This window comes from Plecotus auritus (assembly GCF_963455305.1).
Source record: "Plecotus auritus genome assembly, chromosome: 8".
NCBI lineage: Eukaryota > Metazoa > Chordata > Mammalia > Chiroptera > Vespertilionidae > Plecotus > Plecotus auritus.
The window spans coordinates 124092843-124115667 of NC_137782.1; the positions used below are offsets into that span (position 1 = coordinate 124092843).

Genomic DNA, 22825 nt, shown 5'->3' on the forward strand with positions numbered 1-22825 from the left:
TAACAGAATGATGTTGAGAGAATATATGCAAAATGTCTTACAGATGAAGTGGCCACCAATAAATGGGAGCTATTGTTATTCTTGCTTAACGATTAAAGAGAGGGGTCAGATGAAAAAATAATCTGCCATAATCTCCCAACATGTTGCAACAAGGGCCACACAAAGGGCTCCAGGTTGACATGGGGCAGCGACTTCCAACCTTTGTGCTGCAAGAATTTTTAAAACATGTAATATATGAGTCTTTAGTCAGGAGCACTGACCTCTTGTCCCTTGGACTGTCAAATAAAAAGTGACAACAGCCAACACAACAATAGCCATCCAGTGTGAACAAATCAAAACTATATCTATTTCTTTTTGTTAGATCGGCAAAAAATGTAATAGATTTTTTGGTGTGCTGTAGAATTTTAGTGATTAGTTTATGTGTGCCACAAGATGAAAAAGGTTGAAAATTGCTGACATACGGTATTCCTGGGCCCTCAACTAGTTCAAACTTTGGCATACAAATATATTTTATGTAGTCAAACACACAACAGTTAAAAGAACTGCAGATGTTAAAATCATCTCCAATGAAAAAAAGACAAGCTAAAGATGATAAATCTAAAGATATAAATTAACTCAGACTATTAGTGATTCTCAATCTTGGGAGGCATAAGATTTATTTGGGGTACTCTCTAGAAATAAAGATTCCAGTGTTACCGTGCCATACTGAATCTAGGTTTAGGCTACACACAGAAATTTGAATTTTTATAGACGTCTCCCATCCTCACCCAGGTGTTTCTGAACCAGGCGGTTTGCAAACTTCTCTGAGAAACACTTGGAAAAAAGCCTCTATAAGGAAGGGCAGGAGGATCCATGGGAGGGACAGTGAGCAGCAGCGTGTGGACACAGCCAGGCATCACCAGGTCCATGGCTCAGCTGTACTCCGAGACCCTCGCCAGTCTAACTTTAAGGTCTGTCCTTGCTTGAACTAATAAATGTGCACTTTATTATATTACTTAAAAATATTATTTTTTTTAAATATATTTTATTGATTTTTTACAGAGAGGAAGGGAGAGGGATAGAGAGCTAGAAACATCGATGAGAGAGAAACATCGATCAGCTGCCTCCTGCACACCCCCCACTGGGGATGTGCCCGCAACCAAGGTACATGCCCTTGACCGGAATCGAACCCGGGACCCCTCAGTCCGCAGGCCGATGCTCTATCCACTGAGCCAAACCGGTTTCGGCTTAAAAATATTATTTTAAAAACGAATGGATCTAGACTCAGCAAAGTCCAGGCTCAAAGAAGGGAGTCCCATAGAGAAATACGAGTTCTCTTTCCCTCTGTAACCTAGGATTGCCTCCCCAGTCCTCATTTTCTGTCCTAGAATGTTCTCCTTCCCTGAACGTGTGCCTCTTCAGTGGAGACCTGCTCACCAAAGAGGAGTGAAACCTCACCCCATGACCAATAGAACTCCACCTCAAAACACAGTTAACATATCATCCGTACAAGGGCAGTCAGTCTGCAGCACAGCACAGAAAAGGAGGTTCACTATCTCTAGGAGATGCAAGTATTCAGGATGGGAAGAGTGGAGGTATAAAGCGGGGGATACTTGAGAAAAAGGACAAGCAGAGGAGCAGGGGAATCCCTTCAGCATCCTCACCGCTCCTCCTTAGAGAGGCTGACCCCTGTGTAAAGTGCTGCAGGAGAGAGGGCACTCCCCTCCAGGTCCTTCCACTGTGGAGTTCTAAGAGGGATTCTGGACTGTGACAGTAGAAGCTTCTTGGACAGGGCATGGCCTCTGATCAGATCTCAGCTGGGGAGTTCACACAACTGACTTTGACTGAAGTTCCTTTTGGACCAGCTCATTCTACCAACACCACATCCCACCACTGAAGTGGGCAGGGAGGGAGGAGGCCACCAGGTCATCAAGAAGCATAGGTTTAATCTCTTATCAGAGATGTGAGAACACTTTTCTCTCTACCTCTACTTATTCTCAGTTCTGTTCTGTTTGTCTCGGCCCACTGGTCCTCAGTTACTCAATAAATAGTGATTGGGTAAAAATATAACAAAAATAGAACTAGTTGATATCACTATTTCACTCCACATTAGAGAATGTATCAAAACAAAGAAAGTCTAAATGAGCAGTGAAGGTTTTACCATATCTTTGATTGAGGAAATGGTTCCACCAAGAAGCAACCTCATTTATCTGTACTTCCTTGTCACTTTGCTCCATGAGATTCCTCTGAAAGTAGGGTTAGGCCCACGTACCTCTATGTCTACATCCTGGACGGGCACATCTCGGTAGCTGGGCCATGTCTTAACTGTTTTGATAAAACACTATTACAACTAAACAACTAAACACTATGTGCCAGATGGAGAGTGGGCAATCAGAGAAGGTTGGTGACTGAAGATAGGAAACCCCAGCAACTGTTCCATGGCTCAAGAAATAGGACATGGGATCATAAGAATAAGATGGAATGAAGCCAAATGCTGTTACATCCTGTTACATCATTAAATGAATCTGCTAATTGGATAAACATGAAGAACTGTGCCTGTCTTTCAAAGGACAGCTTTTGGATCTAATTTCAATCTAAGAAGATTCATAAAGACAGTATGTGAGCATCCCATTGCTGGCAGACACTGTTACACACCAAATAAACCAATTAAATAAAAAATTCTTGGACAATAAAGACTGTTATAAATTGCCTTTTTTTAGCTGCATCGAAGGAAGGCATAACAGTCAGTAGTATTCAATAAATAAAATGCTTTAGAAATATATGCGAGACACACACAGATGCGAATACCAGAAAAGAAAACATAAAAAAATTTGCAATAGTGGACAAATATCAGATATTCCTTGGTCCATTAAAACTACCTCCTCTTTTGTTCAAAATAATTGAGAAAATTCCATCCAATCTGTTGTGGTTATCGTGTTTTCTATAAACCCACCGTTGGGTAATCTTTCCTTCCTACCAGTTTTCTAGATAAAAAATGCCCCATCGCCTATATCACCTCATGCCACCCACCTGAGCTTTCTCCCGCTGTATCTACGGTACAATTGCTCTCTGCAGTGGCTCCCTCCCTGGATCTATGCTCCAATACTTCTGACTTGAGTTGAACAAAATAAGTAAACAAGCAAGCCAACAATCATATGCTTTGCTTGTCCTTAATGTGTCTCTTGTTACTCTTCTATTTCTCTCCTCCCATCTGTGACAATCTTCTGAGCCATGTATTGAGTGCTGCTCACTATGCCAGCCATTGAACCAGGCTTCAGTGATACACAAAATAATTATAACACGCGGTTACTCATTTGAACCCCACCGTCTGCAGGGGCAAAAAGAAATACCTGCAGTATAGAGTGCAGTGATGACCAAAGAAGAGTACGCTTCCTTTTACTGTGTACATTCTACCTGTCACTATCTACTCTGTTCTTTCAGCTTCTACCTTCTTTCTATGTAGCTACTGTCTCTGCAGCTTCCTGAAAATGTACCTTTTAAATATAATTAATGACACCTTCCTAGCAAAATCCAAGGCGTTTTCTCATTATTCATCCTCCATGCTCTCAGAAGAATTTGACATAATTACAACACATTCTAGAGTCTAGATTGATCACTGTCTCCTTTACACATATTCCCTTGAATTTCAGCACTCGGTACGCTTGGCTCTCTGGTCACATTTCAAGCTATGTCTTCCCTATCTAATTAATTTCTATTCTACCTTCTGATCTTTTTTTGGGCTTTCCCCAAAAAAACTAAAACCACATCCCTCTATTCTTCTCTCTCTCTTTATTGGCAAGTACTCAAAGAAAGCTCTGTCTCTGAAAGCTTCATTTATCAACTACAGAGACTTCCAAATATCTGTTTCCCCAAAGTTCTATCCCTTAGTTTAACCATCTGCTAGGCAGTTCCCCTCTATTCATCAATGTTTAAAATCAAACTGGTCCTCTCTTCCCACCCCTGTCACCTCTTAAAATACCCCAATTAAGTTGTCCAGGGCCAAAAACACACAATCAATATTGAGGAGTCTCTTCCCTTCAACAAGTAGCACATCTTTTATTCCCTTCTTGCAATATCTAGTGTCTTATTTCTGTTCCCATTGCCACTAACCTAATCCTAGATCTTCGAAGTATTTTGTTCTGGTTTTTTTTTTTTCTCTGCAATTTAAAATAACACCCAAACAATGTCTGAGTCCAGCCTTTCTCTGACTTGGTCAACTTTCAATGAAGTTTCCAAATTAGTATTTATAAAATATTACTTTAATGGATGGAAGCCAACCAGCTAATTTGCTTCCTCTCTCCTTCCCTCCCTCCCTCCTTCCCTCCCTCCCTTCCTTCCTTCCTTCCTTCCTTCCTTCCTTCCTTCCTTCCTTCCTTCCTTCCTTCCTTCCTTCTTTTTCTTCTCCTTCTCCTTCTCCTTCTCCTTCTTCTTCTTCTTCCTCCTGAACTTTTTCCAATCTGGTCCCTTTGATCATCTTACCATATTTATAACCATGTTTGAATATGAAACTTCTCACTAAATCAAGGCTTCTCTAGCCATTCCCCAATTATCAATGTCATTCTTACCTCTTTAGTTTAAAAATCAGTTTGCTTAAACCTGAAATGCATACCCCATTATCCTTCACAAATTTTTAATCAATGCTCAAGCTTAAACATTACTTCCTTTGTGCTAATTCCAGCTGTATGTCTTTCTTTTCCAACAACTTGAATTTTAAACTTCCCTATAGACTTTGCTCCCTAGTATATAGGTAACACATGTTCTCTGAGTACCTACAGAGTATCAGGCATCATAAACAACATCTAGCATTACAGAATAGCATTTTAATACAGAATATCAAGTTGTTTCTCCTATATAAGTATCCTACATAAATACTTGTTTGTTTCTAAGTAGCCTATAAACACACAAACCTTGTAAAATGACTACCTGCTTTCAGTTGCCTAATGTGAAATACTAGTTGACTAACATGGATTGATAAGTCATCCAAGTGAGGCTGATGGGCAGGGAGTGGATTAGTCCATTTCTTCTTAAATTTCCTGCCAAATAGAGTCACCTAGGGGTCTTTTAAAACCTTGATGGCTGGGTCCCACCCCAGAGTTTCTGACCTAAATGATAAAGGTTGAGGCCTGGACAGGAAGCAGTTGAAATACTTCCCAGGTGAGTCTAATATGCACTAAAGTCTGAGAACCTCTAATTTAGTCCATAAATTCAGTGTGCATTTTCAACCCAGAAATATCTTGCTGGTAAACATTAAAAGGGTTTTGGCATTCCCTGTCCCAAGCTTTCCTTGGCCCAGCATTTCGACATTAAGACCTGACTGGAATAATTCCCTTTGCATTCCTATTTAGGAGCTTTTCTATGTATGGTTCATTGGCTGCACAACTATCCAATCATACTAATAGGTTTCTAGGATCACTTACAACTACTATCAACTGTAAGCCACACTGAGCTATGCAATCCCCTTCTGAGAGACTAGTGGATGCTGATTCAGCTCTCTATCACCTTGACTGGGAGGGCCCAAATTACTCATTAATATGGAGAAGCACTATTGCCATATGGAGTACAGGTTAGTTACTAAATAATAATTTTTTTTCCATTGATTTTTAGAGGGAGTGGAAGGGAGGGGGGGGCAGGGAGGGGAGAGATACAGAGAGAGAGAGAGAGAGAGAGAGAGAGAGAGAAACATCAATATGAAGAGACAAATAGATTGATTGCCTCCTGCACATGCTCCTGCATATGCTCAACCAGGGGCCAGGAAATGCATCTGCAACCCAGGTACATGCCCTTGACCGGAATCTAACCTGTGACCCTCTGGTGCGCAGTCTGAAGCTCCAACCACTGAACCATGCCAGCAAGGGTGAACGTCCACTCTTTTGAGTGTGGAATGGTTTCACTGTGTACAAATGTGTCAAAACTTATCAAAGTATACACTTCAAATGTGTGCAATTTATTTTGTCAGGCCACATATACTCCCCCCCCCCCAAAAAAAAAAGAAAGAGAAAACATTATGCAGGCTACAGATTCATTAAAACAAACAGGTGTGCCCGTCCATCTGTAATTCAGAAGGAATACCAGTTTTGAATAGCACTTGAAAACTTGTAATGTTACACGTTGCTAAAACACATATGCACAAATATACTCCATCCACACTGGATAAAACATGCACATTTTAAAATTTCAAATTAAAGTAACATTTACATTCGTGTAATATAAATGAAATTAACTTTTAGGGGGAATTAGGTGGCCGCATGCAGAGAAGGTCATTGTTGGTGTGGAAGGAGGGTTAGTATTTCGAGGGACAAAATATCCAGTTCTGAATTTTAAAATTGGTAGGTTTATAAGAAGGAAGGAAAAATAACTTCCATTCATCTATACCTTCATTCATTCAACAAATATTTATTGAAGTTTTATGATTATTAAGCATTGGAAACCATTGACCACTGAAAGACACATGGTATGGTCTCTATCTTTATTAATCTTTATACTTTGGCAAAGAAGAAAGTTATCAGTCAAGTTAGCCCACAATTATTAAACTATCCTGTGGAAATTGACCATCGAAAGGGCCATGCCAGAAAGGTTTCCCTGGGAAGGTGTGCTTTGAGCTGGGATATGCAGAATGAGTCGTCTTCAACTGTGTGAAAGGAAACAGCATGTATAAAGGCCCCGAGACAGCTAAAACATAGTCCTTTTGATTAACTAAAACAGGAATTGATCCATTTAAGAGATATTTAGTAGTTAAAATCTATGGAACTTTGTAACAGATTGTATTTGGAAAGAAAGATAAATGACAAGTATAACACCAAGATTTCTGCAATGTGCCACTGGATACATATGTGTGGCATTCACCAAGATAAACAATGCAGGAGGGAGGCCAGGCTAGGGAGGCAATTTCTGTTTTGATTCACGATACCTTAGAATTCTCAACTAAAGATGCCAAGTAGATAAATGTTTTGAGAAAGTAGCCTAGGGACCAGTGGTTGCCGGAGCTAGGGGAGAGGGCAAGGGAGAGTTTTGCTTCATAGGGATAGAGTTTCAGTGCTGCAAGATGAAAAAGTTCTGGGGATTGGTTACTCAACAATGTGACCATAATTTACACTACTGAAGTGTACACTTAAAAACAGGTAAGCCATACAGTTTGTTTTGTGTATCTTATAACACCTAAAAACTTTTTAACATGGTGAATAAATAGCATTTTAGCTAACTAGTTAGCTATGTATATAATTGATCAATCTATCAATAATCAACAAGCTACATTTTGAGGAAAGCTGTGTCCTGAAAATAGCAATTTTGGGAATCATACAAACAACAATAATCTATTACAGGACTTTTTCCTTTGCTCCCTTCATCCTTATAATCCTGGCATTTGTTGACTCTATCAGCATGAGGTCTGCTCATCCTTTTTTCCCTAAAGACTGAGCTGAGCCCAGAGACTTGGCTCAATAGTTGAGAGATGAACCAGGAGGTCAAGGTTCAATTCCTGGTCTGGACACATGCCCTAGTGTTGGGCTTGGTCCCTGGTGTGGGAAGTGCAGGAGGCTGCTGATCAGTGATTCTCTCTCATCGTTGTGGTTTCTGTATATCTCTCTCTTCCTCTCTGAAATCAATAAAATAATATTTAAAAAAAAAGACTGAGCTAACACAGAGTTTGTTTTCATCTATTGAGAGAAAACAACTGAAGACTTTGAAGCCACAGCAGCTTTGGAGTGTACCTGTGCTGTTCTGTCACGGCAAAAAACACCTCTATTTGTCTATGGACTTAACTCTACCAAATATTTAAAAAGACAAGTGCAGATAGAGAGGGGAAAAATAAGACAACTCCTTTGAGCAAATATGCATTGATTCTAGAGAACACCCCATGGTTTACACATTCACGCACACCCCTCTTGAACAGTATTATCCTGCCTACCTTGCTTGCGCACATCTTCCACAGCAGCGATCAGTTCTTCTTTGAGGTCCTGACTCTCCTTAGCGATCTGTTCCCCCTTTTCCAGGAAGTTCTGAGTGGCTTGCTCTACAGACGCAGCCAGGACATGGGCTTTCTTTGACCTCCCTTTCTTTTTACCTGATGGGCCTTTGTTGCTGGTGTTAACAAGGGTCGTCACCTTAAATACAAAAGAAAAGCTGTAAGAGAACTCTGCAAACCTGTTAGAAATAACATTGCCTCATCACTTTAAAATATCCTCTGATGATTAGATTGTGAATGCATATTCCACAGCTTCAACTGAAGGACAATGTGGAATTATAAATAAGCAGTCCTTTATATCAAGCAGAAAAATGAAACTATGTGAGTTAAATAGGAAGAGACTTGCCAGTAGCTCAAAGTTCTCAAAGTTTTCAGTTCGTTGGAGGTTGTGCTTTCGCAGATTGGTAAATACTATGTTTGTTGGAGTAACCAGCTTCAGGGAGGAAAGAAAATAAAACAAAACATGGAATTGCCTCTGATCGCTGACTTGGGAGAACCAATACCCAGGCCTGGGCCGAAAGGGAGGGTAGAGGTGAATGAGCAGTTAATAAACACTGGGCCATCAACACCAGTACTTATGTGTCACCTACCAAGGACTTCTGGAGATTATCTCTTTTTCTTTTTTTATTGTTGACAATATTAAAGATGTCCCCAAATTCCCCCCACCTTTGCCCCTTCCACCCACCCTCCCCCACCCCCAAGCCTTCACTGCATTGTCCATGGGCTATGCATATAATCATGTATGTTCTTTGGCTAATCTCTTCCAGTTCCTATCCTCTCCCTCCCCTCTGAGATCTCTCTGAAGATTATTTCTATTTCTGATCTCGTCTTTTAAAAACAAAATGGTAAATTTAATTTGAGGGGATTGAATGATTCCATCTCAACATTTGGTTAACAAGCTAAAATTGTCAGAATTGAAATCAGATTTGCATTATCACTCCTCTTCTAAGTGTCATAATTTGGAAACATATCTCAACTGACAAACTTCTTTCAGTAATATATCTAGAGCTATTTAATTTGCTAACAAAGCTTTTAATATCTTTTAAACAACTTATCTCCTGTAGAATTCCGGACCTTTATACTCTCCCACTGAGAAGTCTGGGAGGAAAGTGAATGCAATGGTTCCTCATTCTATTCAGCAAAAGTTGCTAGTCATCATTCCCCCTGCATTTTTTTTTAAATATATTTTATTGATATTTTACAGAGAGGAAGGGAGAGTGATAGAGAGCTAGAAACATCGATGAGAGAGAAACATCGATCAGCTGCCTCCTGCACACCTCCCCCTGGAGATGTGCCCGCAACCAAGGTACACGCCCTTGACCGGAATCGAACCCGGGACCCTTCAGTCCGCAGGCCGACGCTCTTTCCACTGAGCCAAACCGGTTTCGGCATTCCCCCTGCATTTTTTATCAGCTTTATAAGCATGTGGACGTTGTGGTTTATTTTCCTTGACATTTGTCCTGCTCAGCAGACAGATTTTATTGGAGGTTATCAAGAAAGCTAGTGCATAGAAAAGTTCTAAATATTGTAGTTTCTGCGGTTACTCCAAATCCAAGAGCAAGCCAAGTGATTATTAGTCAAAGTCACAATTAATGTCCAGTCAATTTATGGGGCATGAGATCACACCAGAGGAAGAAACATAGTGAATAAATGTGAACTAAGATGATAAATACAGGTAGAACCAATAATTAAGAGGTGATTGATACAGAATCTGGAGTCTTCATAGTCAGCTTCCTTTTGATTGCTAATTAGATGCAGTGAATTGAAGGACTCTATAAGGACATTTAAGTACAAATACACACAAAAAAATAACTCTAAGGTCACTGAGAATAAGAGTGTCAGATAATGGTAGTGAGCTGTAAAATGCATATGCAGTCAGTAAGTAACACTTTATAGACTTTTCAGTCCTACCCATAAAGAGGCAACCATCATAAGAAAGGCAGCCTGTGGAAAAGTGACTATTCTGGGGTGCAAGACTGTTCTCAGTAGTGAGGGTTTACTCTAACACAGGTACACACACTTTTCAAAAGCCTCAATTACCCAAACTGCCAACACCTGGAAACATAAGCCCTCTGAGCAAGCACAGCAAACAGCTCAAAACTCTTTTTTTAAATAGAGTTTTTAAATAGTTTTCTTTGTATTTAATATATTTGACATACAACACTGTCTAAATTTAAGATGTACAATGTGTTAATTTGTTATATTTATGTATTGTAATACAGTTGTTGCTGTAGTGATGTTTAGCGCCTCTATCACATTCCATAATTACAGTATACAGCTGTTATCTACATTCATCATACTGTGCATTAGAAAATATCCCCATTATCACTGATAACTGGTTTATTCTCCTTTTATACATAATTCTAAGAAGTTTGGGGATCTACTTTTTTAGTCTTCTCAAATTAGAAAAAAATATAAACTGGGGAGGGAGTTGTTAACTGTAGGCATGTTGACAGTTTTTTGGGTTTTTTTTATAATATATTTTATTGATATTTTACAGAGAGGAAGGGAGAGGGATAGAGAGCTAGAAACATCTATGAGAGAGAAACATCGATCAGCTGCCTCCTGCACACCTCCCACTGGGGATGTGCCCGCAACCAAGGTACATGCCCTTGACCAAAATCGAACCCGGGACCCTTCAGTCCGCAGGCCGACGCTCTTTCCACTGAGCCAAACCGGTTTCGGCATGTTGACAGTTTTAAGGAGTAGAAGCTGATAACAAATCTACCAAAATACTTACTGACTACACCATGAGTTCATTTTTGTAAAGGCAAACGGAATTCAATTCTTCTGTTACCTTATGTTACGTTACTGTACTAAGCACTGTTTAGGTAATGCACATAATAACAAGTTGATGTACAATGTCAATTACATGGAAAAATAAATAAACATAAAACATTAACAGGCAGTTCCTAAGAACAATGTGATTACTTCCAAATGAAGCAAATCAATTCAATCTTCTTTTAGTAAAAGCTTTCATTTACTCATGGATGGAAGGATATGATGTATGAAAGAGAAGAAAATTAAGGAAAATGATAGGGTTCCATAAATGTTCATGTCCTAATCAGTTTAGGATAAAGAAATACCTGTGGACTCTCCTCATTGCTTGCCAGTGTTTTGTTGGAAGACAAAGTCAACAACTTGCAGTAGCCCTGCCTCCCCTATCAAAGGTTTTGCTTTCCATGGTTTCAGTTATCCACGGTCAACAAGTCCAAAAATATTAAAAGGGAAATTCCAGAAATAAGCAATTCATCAGGTTAAATGCATGTCTTTCTGAGTAGCATGATGAAATTCAGCTCTCCTGTTCTGTCCAGCGTATCCATACCGTATATGCTCCACACCCTCTGGTCACTGAGTAGCCCTCTGGGTTTATCAGATCAATGATATGGCAGTGCTTGTGTGCAAGTAATCCTTATTTTACTCAATGCACATTCACATAAATTATTATATTTTATTATAGCTATAGACATTAATCTCTTATTATGACTAATTTATATTAAACTTTATCACAGGTATGTCTGCATAGGAAAAAAACATAGTCTATATAGGGTTTGGTACTATCCACAATGTCAGGCATCCACTGGGGGTTTGGAACATATACCCCATGAATAAATGAGGACTTTTTATACATAACAAAGAGAAATAAAACATAAATACATAACACAACAAAGAGAAAGAAAAAAGGCAGGCACTAAATAATGTCATTACTTATAGAGAATATGATTCTAGCAAGAAGATGTAAAAGAATTAGAAGTTAAACAATTTGAACTACTATAAGAGTGAAGAACGATGTGGCTAAATACTAGATAAACAAGAAAAATCTAATAGAACAGCAGTAACCAATGAAAAATCTAGTTTTCAATATCATATTCACAATAACCATCCATTGATATTATCAGAGATAAACATAACACAAAATATAGAATATTATATGCAAGAAATGATAAAAAAAAGTAAGGAGGAATACAGAAAACTATTTAAATAATAAAGAGCCATACCAATGACCTCTAGAGGCTACAGGTATCTTTGTGTAAGGTTAGCTCTCCAGACTAACACTATGTCTTAGGTAGATGGTGCATAAAGATTTTTAAGTGTTTATCTCAATTTGTTAGCCTTTTAAAAAATTGCTATCCTGTTGAAATTCCTGCTTGGATGCTATGCCTCCTCCTTTTACAAGTAGGCTCTCTTTCTAATCGCCACACCAACTTTCAACCAAGTCCAGAGTCATTCAAGAGCCACACACACGCCTCTCTTCTCTAACAATTTTGGAGCACACCTGTTGTGCAGTAGGACAAAAAGAAAGAAAGCAAGAGGTTCCAGCAAAAGAGACAAGGAGGAATATTGTGAATATCAACACGTTGAAATCGACATGATGTTTTGCAAGCCAGTAAGGAGACCAGTCCTACTTGAGAAGAAGGCTGTATATGAAAGCTATAGGAAGTTAGGTTAGATAGATATGATGGAACAAAACTTTGAAATTCTCTGGAAAAAAAAAAAAAAAACAACACAAAACCATAGTATATATAGGGTTTGTTACTATCCAAGCTAAGGAGTCTAGATTTTATTAGTCACTGCCATTTTTTAAAGAGAAGCATATGTTAAAGTCCATTTTCTCCTTTTATTCATTTCTCATGAATTTTGGTTTCATCCCCACACCTCCTGTAGCAGAGCCTTCTTAAACTGATATCTCACTAAGGTACTTAATAAGTTGCCAAAATCAAATTAGTTTTATCTTATCATACCAATCTGCCACATTTAGTGCCATTGACTCAATTAGCCTTCCTCCTAGAAATATCTCCTAGCTAATTCTCTTAGCAATATACCTTTCCTTTTCCAAACTCTTGTAGCTACAAAAGGACATTATCTACCATCAAACTTACTTTTCTCTGTATTGCTCCCTCATATGCCAGGAAAGGCATTCTGATACCACTACCCCTTTAACTAATCTTCTGATCACATCCTCCACACCTGTGTTTCATTGGCTATGCCAACTTACCTTTTAATCTTGAAAAACTCCCTCTCTGTAGGCTCCTCAACCTCAGCTTAGAAGGACACTTGACTTCTCTCTAGCTCCTCCTCAAATAGTTCCTCAATGTGTCTGCCTCTCATCAAAAAAAGAGAAGAAGTCATAGAGCTCATAGATAAGAGTATAAGTGGTCAAGGGACCTAGGACCAGGGGTTCATAGATGGTCCCTATGAACCCTGGCCAATGAAAAGCCTCAGCAATAGCCAGAGGATAGGCACCTTGTTTTCCTATGTGGATGGTGTGATATGAATATAAACCTGTGAGACACAGGCTGGTATAGACTGCTCTTCAGTTAATGTCATTTCGGCACAACAGTAGTAAGACAGTGCCTGATACAATTTCATTTTTTTCTTTTTCTTGCAATGTGTGTTATAAGAAAATTTATCTGACTTTGACTCTTCTACTTAACCGGTGCTCTCCTTCCAGGACATCAATAGACATAGAACACGTATTCTTCCAAAAACAATAAACAGTAGTGAGGGCAACGGGGAACTTTGTCTTGGCAGCTCTGTCACATCTGCCCAGAGCCAGCTGTGGTATCATTTGTCTAAAACTCACCCATATAGCAGTCAATTGAAAGTGAGATCTGGAGACATCATTGTCACCTGGGGCTTGTTAGAAATATAGACTCTCAGGCCCCACTCTAGACCTACTAAAAAAGAATCTGCATTTTAAACAAGATTTCTAGATAATTTGTATGCACATTAAAATTTGAGAAGCTCTGAATTCTAGGACAATGATCATCAGATTTTATCATGCCTAATTTCCACATCTTACAGTGCTTCTGTTCAGGTAGGTCTGGAGTAGGGCATTTTGTACTCATCACACGAAATCATATATATATATATATATATATATATATATATATATATATATTAGACTGTACTTTCAGAAACAGCAGTTCAGTTGAAGCAAAAGAAAGAGACAGAGAAATTACATCTAACAAATAAATTCTTCCTCTTATTTTAGTTGCCATGACCTATCATGAGTCCTCAAAAAGAACTTGTTGGTGAATTGATCATCTGATTCTTGGTTGGAAGGCCACCTCCACTATTAAGAAATCACAAGGAATTTAGAAAAGTGAAAGCATACAGATGAGAATGCTGCAAACCAAGCAATTACTTGATTTCCAGAAAATCAATGAAAGGAATCCAAGAGCTGAAAACAAAAACAAGTTGGGCATCATTTTGCTCGATTCACGCACTTCACAGATGAGAGTAGTAAGTCTGTGAATTCTATTGTTAGCATCGTTCTGAAGTATTTCATTTGTCATAATCACTCAATTAACATTAGATAGCGCTTTGATTACTGTGTAGCCTAAAAAAATAGAGCTTAGTGAGGTGAATATTTGGAAAAAAAAAAAAGATCAAAAACAAGTTATTTATTCCAGGAGCAAATGAAGAATCTAAAAAAGATCTGAATTTCGCCTGGTTAACTATTGCTATAAAGAAAGCATACACAGTGTGCTGCATTTATGTTATTATTTTTTGTAGACACACTTTAACTCTTAAATAAGACTACAAGGCAAGACTTCTCACTCAGTTGCTTTGGTATACGTTTCCCAAATACTTTATCTTAAACAATATAATACTGGCAAGTATAAGTCAGAAAATAACCCCAAAATATATATTCTATAATTAAGTGTTGAAGTATTTTTATGGTTAAGATAAGTAGCTAATTATACATATATTATAATTCTTTTCCAGGCTAAACTTTCTGTGGATGTGATTTATAGAGCAGATCAGTTGGGCAGTGGATCAACCACTCATCCTGTAAATGAGAAGTCATTCAAACTTATTTCCTAGGAAGTACCTCAATACTGTCTGTGAGCCAAGAGGAAAGAGGGTGTGCCTGTCTTTAGGCACATGTTCTTCAGAAGAAACTCAATTTCCCTTATAGGATGTTAAACTAACACATTCTCCACTTGCTATGAAGGTATGCTGTTTCATATGCCAGTAGCAGCACAGAGGAGTCCCACTTCTCAACCTCCAAGGGATAGAGTATAGATTCACCGCCATCCAAACACTAGTCTGAGAGAAACAGCATTTAGCTTGCTTGAAGGGAGTTCAGTTCACTTCTCTCCCCACTTATTATAAAATATCAACCACACTAAATTAAAGCATATTAGCAAAGAGAAATGCTATTATACCTGGTGGAAGCATTTTGGGTATTTTTTCCCCACCCAGAGTATCTTGAGTTTATTTTTTTAACTTTATTTTCATTGTTGGCACTATTACAGATGTTCCTATTCTCCCCTTTTCCCACCTCCACCAAGCCCCCCCTTCCCTCTGGCCATCACCACATTGTTGTCGGTGTCTATGGGTTATGCATACATGTGCTTTGGTTAATCCTTTCACCTTCTTTCATCCAGTCTAGCCTCCCCCATCCCTTACATTCTACCACGTACCTCAATGGAGGGATACTATCATTCAGAGTTTTAGGAAGCTCACTATGTACATTCTAAGGTTATTGATAAATGTCATTCTCCATATTATATAGAGAATTTATGTGTGATTTCATAAATCATACATGAGAATATTGAAGTTTCTCCTTAGAAACTGATTTTATTTTATGGACATTGAATTGAGTAATAAATTAATGTTTCCTTTTTACACTGACTTCAAAAAGTTTAACCCAAATGTTTAGTCCCTGCCTTTATCAGTACTTATATTTATTTTGCTTTTTTTAAAATCACATTACTTCAAGGTCTGTTAACCTTCCAGTACATTATAAATCCTTGAAAGTCTCCTTGAATATTTGCTGGAAGACACAGGGATGTATTGTATTCTGTTGACCTTAAGATGTGCCTTTTTCCCCATAGTTTTACATGTCCAAAACAAGGCTGAATCAATCCTACGATCTTTTTTGTTTAAAAGATATATTTGATGGTACTTTATATTTTTCTTAGAGGTACTTAAAATATATATCTTATAACTTATGAAACCTTAAATCAAATGATCACAAGAAACAAACTTTTTTAAAGGACCTACTAACAAGCTAGGTTTTCCTAGAATCTACACAATTTTTATGATTTTAGAGAGAGGAAAGGAAAGGGAGAGAGAGAGAAACATGGATTGGCTGCCTCCTGCATGCCCCCTACTGGGACACAAGCCAGCAAGTCAGGCATGTGCCCTAACCAGAATCAACCTAGTGGTGCTTGGGCACCACACTCAACCAGCTGAGTCACATCTGCCAGGGCTAGAATCTACACAAGTTGCAATGTCTACACACCCACCAATGAAAAATCAAACTCAAAATTAAGACACTGGAGCAATGCCAGACATTCTCTAGAAGAGCAATTGCTTTGAATCAGAAATTTTAAGTGATAAGAAGGTGTTTCTGTTTTATAAAATCCTAAATATTTTAACCATCTGAGGAAATCCCATGCTGTTTTGAATGTCCCTGAAAATTAAAGAATGACTAAACTACATTCATGATTCACTCCTCTGCATTTACTAATGTTAAAATGAAATGAAACAAATAAAACTAATCTGTTCTGACAAATCTGAAACCACAATAAAACATATATTTGAATAAACATTATGTTAACTGAAGGACTCAGTTGGCCAAAACTTCCATCCCCCCCAAAAAAAATCATCAAGTCTTTTTTTTTTTAAATATATTTATTGATTTTTTAGAGAGGAAGGGAGAGGGATAGAGAGCCAGAAACATTGATGAGAGAGAAACATCAATCAGCTGCCTCCTGCACACCTCCCACCAGGGACGTGCCGGCAACCAAGGTACATGTCCTTGACCGGAATCGAACGCGGGACCCCTGAGTCCGCAGGCCGACGCTCTATCCACTGAGCCAAACCGGCCAGGGCAATCATCAAGTCTTTTCAGTCTTTAACAAGGGCATCTGCTTTGACATTTCTCTTCTTTAAAGTTAGTGGATTCTATTGCAGAGTAAACACACTCCACAGGAAATAATGGACAGCCAGTGAGATGCAGGAAACATACCAAGTCTCTATATTGGTTTTTGCCTAAAAATATGAAAAAGTATATTAAGCCAGACTAATGTTTTATATGCAGGCTTACTTACACTGACACTACCACCCCATCCCTACATCAGATGGTCTTGAGATACATATGAGAAACAGGGTATCTTGAGGGAAAGCAGGGAACAAATCTAAGGAACTGGCAGTGGTGGCCTAACATTTTTAATGTAGATCTGGTTACATAGACTTAAGGATTAACTGATTTTCAAACACACACACACACACACACACACACACACACACACACACTCACAAAATTGAACAGAAACCTGAAAAGACTTCTGCAAAGAAACTGAAGCTTGAAGATGGTAATAATACAAGCATAGTAAACTACAAGAAAATGAAAAGCTGACCCTCCTCCTACTCTTTTCTTAAATCTGTATTGTTGAGAGTATTACAGATGCCCCCCCCCTTTCTCTGCCCATTGCCCCCCTCCACCTGGATCCTGCCCAACCAAAGGCTTTCGCCACCCTGTTGTCTGGTAATGCATGTATGCATGTAAGTTCTTTGGCTAATCTCTTCCAGTCCCCCATCCTCCCTTGCCTCTGAGATTTATCATGTTTCCGTGCCTGTGGTTCTACTTTATTCATCAGTTTATCTTGTTCTTTAGATTTTTTGTTCCTTTATTTTGATTTTTAAATTCAATTATTCATGTGGTTATTGCCATTTTATTATTCATATTTTTTATTTCGCCTCCTCCTCCTCCCCTTCCTCCTCTGCCTATGCCTCTTCCTCCTTCTTCTTCTTCTCAAAGAAGACACTTTAACATTTCATGTAATACTGCTTTGGTGGTGATGAACTTCTTCAGTTTTTTTCTTGTCTGGGAAGCTCTTTATTTGACCTTCAGTTCTAAATACCTTTGCTGGGTAGAGTAATCTTGATTGTAGATCCTTGCTTTCCATCATTTTGAATATTTCTTGTCCCTCCCTTCTTGCTTGCAAAGTTTCTGTTGAGAAATCAGCTGACATTTATATGGGTGCTCCCTTGTAGGTAACTAACTGCTTTTCTCTTGTTGCTTTTAAGATTCTCTCTTTGTCTTTAACCTTTGACATTTTAGTTATGGTGTATCTTCCTGTGGGCCTCTTAGGTTCATCTTATTTGGGACTCTTTGTGCTTCCTGGACTTCTTTGTCTATTTCTTAAACCAAGTAAGGGAATAACCTGTCATTATTTTATTTTATTTTAAAATATATTTTTATTGATTTCAGAGAGGAAAGGAGATGGAGAGAGAGAGATAGAAACATCAAAGATGAGAAAGAATCATTAATCGGTTGCCTCATGCATGCCCCACACTGGGGATAGAGCCTGCAACCTGGGCATGTACCCTGACTGGAAATTGAACCGTAACCTCCTGGTTGATGCTCAACCACTGAACCACACCAGCTGGGCTCTGTCATTGTTTTTCAAATACATTTTCAATTTCTTTTTTTAAAATATATTTTATTAGTTTTTACAGAGAGGAAGTGAGAGGGATAAAGAGTTAGAAACATCGATGAGAGAGAAACATCAATCAGCTGCCTCCTGCACACCTCCCACTGGGGATGTGCCCACAACCAAGGCACGTGCCCCTGACTGGAATCGAACCTGGGACCTTTCAGTCTGCAGGCTGATGCTCCATCCACTGAGCCAAACCGGTTTCAGCTACATTTTCAATTTCTTGCTCCCTCTCTTCTCCTTCCGGTACCCCCATGATACAAATGTTGGTACTTTTAAGTTGTCCCATAGTCTCCTTACACTGTCTTCATATTTTTTTTCCTTTTTCTTTTTGCAGTTCTGATTGGGCATTTTTTGTTTCCTCATATTCCAAATCTCTGATTTTATTCTTAGCAACTTCTACTCCACTGTTGATTCCCTGTAAGTTATTCTTCATTTCAGTTAGCGTATCTTTTATTTTTGATTGGTCCTTTTTTATGTCTTTGATGTTCTCACTAAGTTCCTTGAAATTCTCATTAAGTTCCTTGAACATCCTTATAACCATTGTTTGGAACTCAGAATCTGGTAATTTGCTTGCTTCCATTTCACTTAGTCCTTTTTCTGGAGATTTCTTTTATTTTATTTGCAACATGTTTCTTTGTCTCCACATTTTGACTGCTTCCCTGTGTTTGTTTCTATGTATTGGATAGAGCCACTATGTCTCCCAGCATTGGTAGTGTACTAGGTGTCCTAAAGGGCCCAGTGGCTCAGCCTCCCCCATCACCTGAGCTGGGCACTCTAGGTGCACCCCTGTGTTGGCTGTGTACACTGTCCTGTTGTAGTTGAGTCTTGATTGCTATTGAAATCACTGGGAGTTGACTTCAGGCCAACTGGCTATGAGGACCAGCCACAACTACAGTGGAAGAGCTACTGTGCAGGAGACTTCAGTGGGGCTTTGGTGCTCACTGAGTCTGCTCCTTGAGTGTGTCACTTGTGGATGTGTATAGTTGTAATTGGGTATGTTCTGAAGCTGTCCACTGGGTGCACTGGCTCTGGGGCCTACCAGGAGGTACAAAGTCAGTCACTGCCTGGGGCCACCTGGCAGGAGCTACAGAGAGATATTCAGATTGTATTGGGCTTGGAAGTACCCAGGTAAGGCCCAGCTGTGAAGCAAGGCAGGCTGGTTGTAGTGCTGGGTCTTGGTCTTTTTATTTATAGGTTTGGGGCATGCTGACTCCAGCTGCTGCTTGATATATATTTGTATGGACATATGACATACAACATCATATTTGTTTCAGATAGACAACATAATTATTTGATATATGTACTAGTATATATTGCAAAATGATCATCATAATAAGTCAAGTCTATCATTATATAGTTACACATTTTTTTCTTTTAATGAGAGCTTTTAAGATTTACTCTCTAAGCAACTATCAAATAGACAATATCATATTATTAACTATAGTCAACATGTATATTACATCTGCATAACATTTAATTTATAACTGAAAGTCTGTACAGTTTGACCACCACCATTCCCCACCTCTGGCAACCACCAAACTGTTGTCCATATTCATGAGTTCATTTCTCAAAAAGATTGCACATCTAAGTAAGATGATATGGTATTTATCTTTCTCTGTATGACTTACTTCACTTAGCCTAATGCCCTCAAGGTCCAACCATTTTGTCTCAAACAGCAAGATTTCCATCATTTTTATGGTTGAATAAATATACATATATAATCTCACAACTTTATATATAGATAGATAGATAGATAGATAGATATAGATATAGATATAGATATAGATATAGATATTCTCCCATTTCTTCATCTATCCATGAATACTTAAGCTTTTTCCATGTATTGTCTCTTAGAAATAATGCTGAAATAAGCTGGGGGTGCAGATATTTTTTTGAATTAATGTTTTCATTTCTTTGCATAAATACCCAGTGGTAGTTAGTGGTTTTTTTTTTTAAGATACTCCATACTATTTTCCATAGTGGCTACATCAATTTACATTCCCAGCAACAATGCACAAGTGTCGCCTTTACCCCACAATGTATGTATGTTGAAATATATATATATATATATACACATATATATATATATATATGAATGTACATATATATTAATATATATAGTGTATGTATTCCTATTTAGAAACATACACACAGAAAGTGGCACAAGCATCATTTTCCCCTTATCTTTTGACCAAAATGGTAAGTAAAATCCAACATATAACTGAACACACACACACTACAGCACAAACAGGTTTGGAGGTTAGACATAAACTACTACATGCTCCATTGTCACTGAAAACTGAATATGGGTGTTTTGGAGAAAATCAATCACCTGAGTACTGGACACCACAAAACACATTAATCGGTTTGAGGAATCAGAAAAAGTTATTCAGAAACAGACTGACCATTGGAGAAGACAAGAGATAAAGGGCTCCCAAGGACACTTCTAATAGCAACTCTAAGAGCATCAGTGAAATCATCATTGCCATACAAGTGATTTGATTAAGTTGGCAACATGCTCTATTATTTCACTTACTGAAGTTAATATTTGTTACTATTAAATATATTGAGTAGAAGAAACTTTCAAAAGTAACAGAAGCCCAAACAAAAATCTCACAGTAACCTAAAAAAAAAAAAAAAATCTAACACAGACCAAGGGATTATAGCTTAAATTCTGTTGATCTTGAGTTGACAAAAACAAAACAATAACAACAACAAAAAACACTAAAAACAAACAAACAAAAAAAAAACAACAGAGGAGAATCAAAGGATCAGGCTATTCAGAACACGTGGAATCCATTTATTTATTCCTACCTGACAGCTTAAATGTATTTAAAAAAATTTCTCCAGCAGGAAGCTAGAGATACAAACCTCATCTTATGACATAAAAATGATTCATTCATTGTTTCAGAGAAGGGTATGCCCACACAATTTCTATCACCCTTCTTTATGGGCATGTCTGTGCATGCACGCGTGCGCGCGCGCGCGCGTACATACACACACACACACACACACACACACACACACACACACAGAGTAGAAAATATAGGCTAGAATTCCCACCATGTTATTTTGACCTTTATGGTTTGGCCATATGACATATTTTTAAAATACTGTGTCAAATTCCCCAGATCTTGGTAACTATGATATATTTGAAATGTAAATTTCAAGCCATCTTTAGGAAGTCCTGATGAGGACTTTTAGATTTGTGGTAAATATAATAACTGAAATTAATATTAAAATAAAAAATATATGTAGAAGCCATTAGTACTTCTGGAAACAGAACCAGCAGTCTCACAACAAGAAAATAATACTTGCAAGCCATAGGGGGATACTTCTAACCCCATACCTACTGAGTCTAGGAAAAAACTGTGTCCTCACTAGCTTATTTAAAAACGATTTCTTCCAAAACCTAAAAGCAAAGTAATCCTACCAAAGGGATCATCTTTTCTGTTGTTGATTACTTTCTACTCTAGAATGGAAACAAATCATGATGTGGAATGCCCCCTTATTCTGTCCTTAATCAAATACTAAATGGCAAGTGCTCTCTAAATATGCCAGCCTGTTCTGGTTACACACATGTCACATGTGTGTGAGAAAGAGGAAATGAAAGGCTTGCCCCTATTGCTCAGAGAAGGACATTGAAGCATGGAGGAATTTGCCTGCCAAGGGTCTCCACGCCTACTGCAAAAGAAACATTCAGGTTTTAATTTGCCTGACACTGTCCTTTTATTCCCTTACGATACTATTCAACACATATTGGCCTCATCCTATATAATCCTATATAATAAAGATGTAAATAGTCATTACTCCTGGAAGTAATGACCAACCACGTAATGACCAGATCACGGATCAGCAGGAGGGTGGGGCAGCGAGCTATGAGGGAAGGGGGGTGGGGAGGGGCTGAGGGAGCTACAGGAGGGCGGGGCAACAGGTGTAGAGTTACAGGAGGGGGCAGGGTAGCAAGCAAGCCATAGGCAGAAAGCTACAGGAGGGGGCAGGGCAGCAAGCAATGAGGAGGGGGTGGGGGGAGCTATAAGAGGGCAGGGCAGTGGGCAGAGAGCTAAAGGAGGGCAGCAGCGAGCTATTGGCTCAAGGATTTGTGCGCAGGGCTACTAGTTTTATATAAGTACAAATTTCTAAAACCTAAAAAAACTATATTTTATAGCTACAAAATGGATGTGCTCACACAATTTTATTACAGCACGCATGACATAACCCTGTTTAAAACATTCCTGTGTTTTTCAATGAAATAATCACATCATCTACTGACATTTTCTGGTTTTGATATGCAAGTGAACATTATTATTCTCCCATTGAACTACAACCTGCTGCTAAAATGCCAACATTGTGGAAAAATACCATGTTGACATTGTACTGTGGGGTCATCTCTCTCTGGATAAAATGCCACCTTCTGCTCCAATGC

At 38.5% G+C, this 22825-nt stretch overlaps 1 protein-coding gene across 4 annotated transcripts in view; it reads right to left on the reverse strand.

Annotated features, from left to right (window-relative positions):
* Positions 1-22825, reverse strand: part of CTNNA2 (catenin alpha 2) — a 1121468-nt gene that overhangs the window by 884470 nt on the left and 214173 nt on the right. For all 4 annotated transcript variants that reach the window (XM_080682951.1, XM_080682952.1, XM_080682954.1 and 1 more), the window contains exon 3: positions 7883-8078. In XM_080682951.1, coding sequence (XP_080539077.1) covers positions 7883-8078 — 196 coding nt within the window. The remainder of the gene's footprint in view (positions 1-7882; positions 8079-22825) is intronic.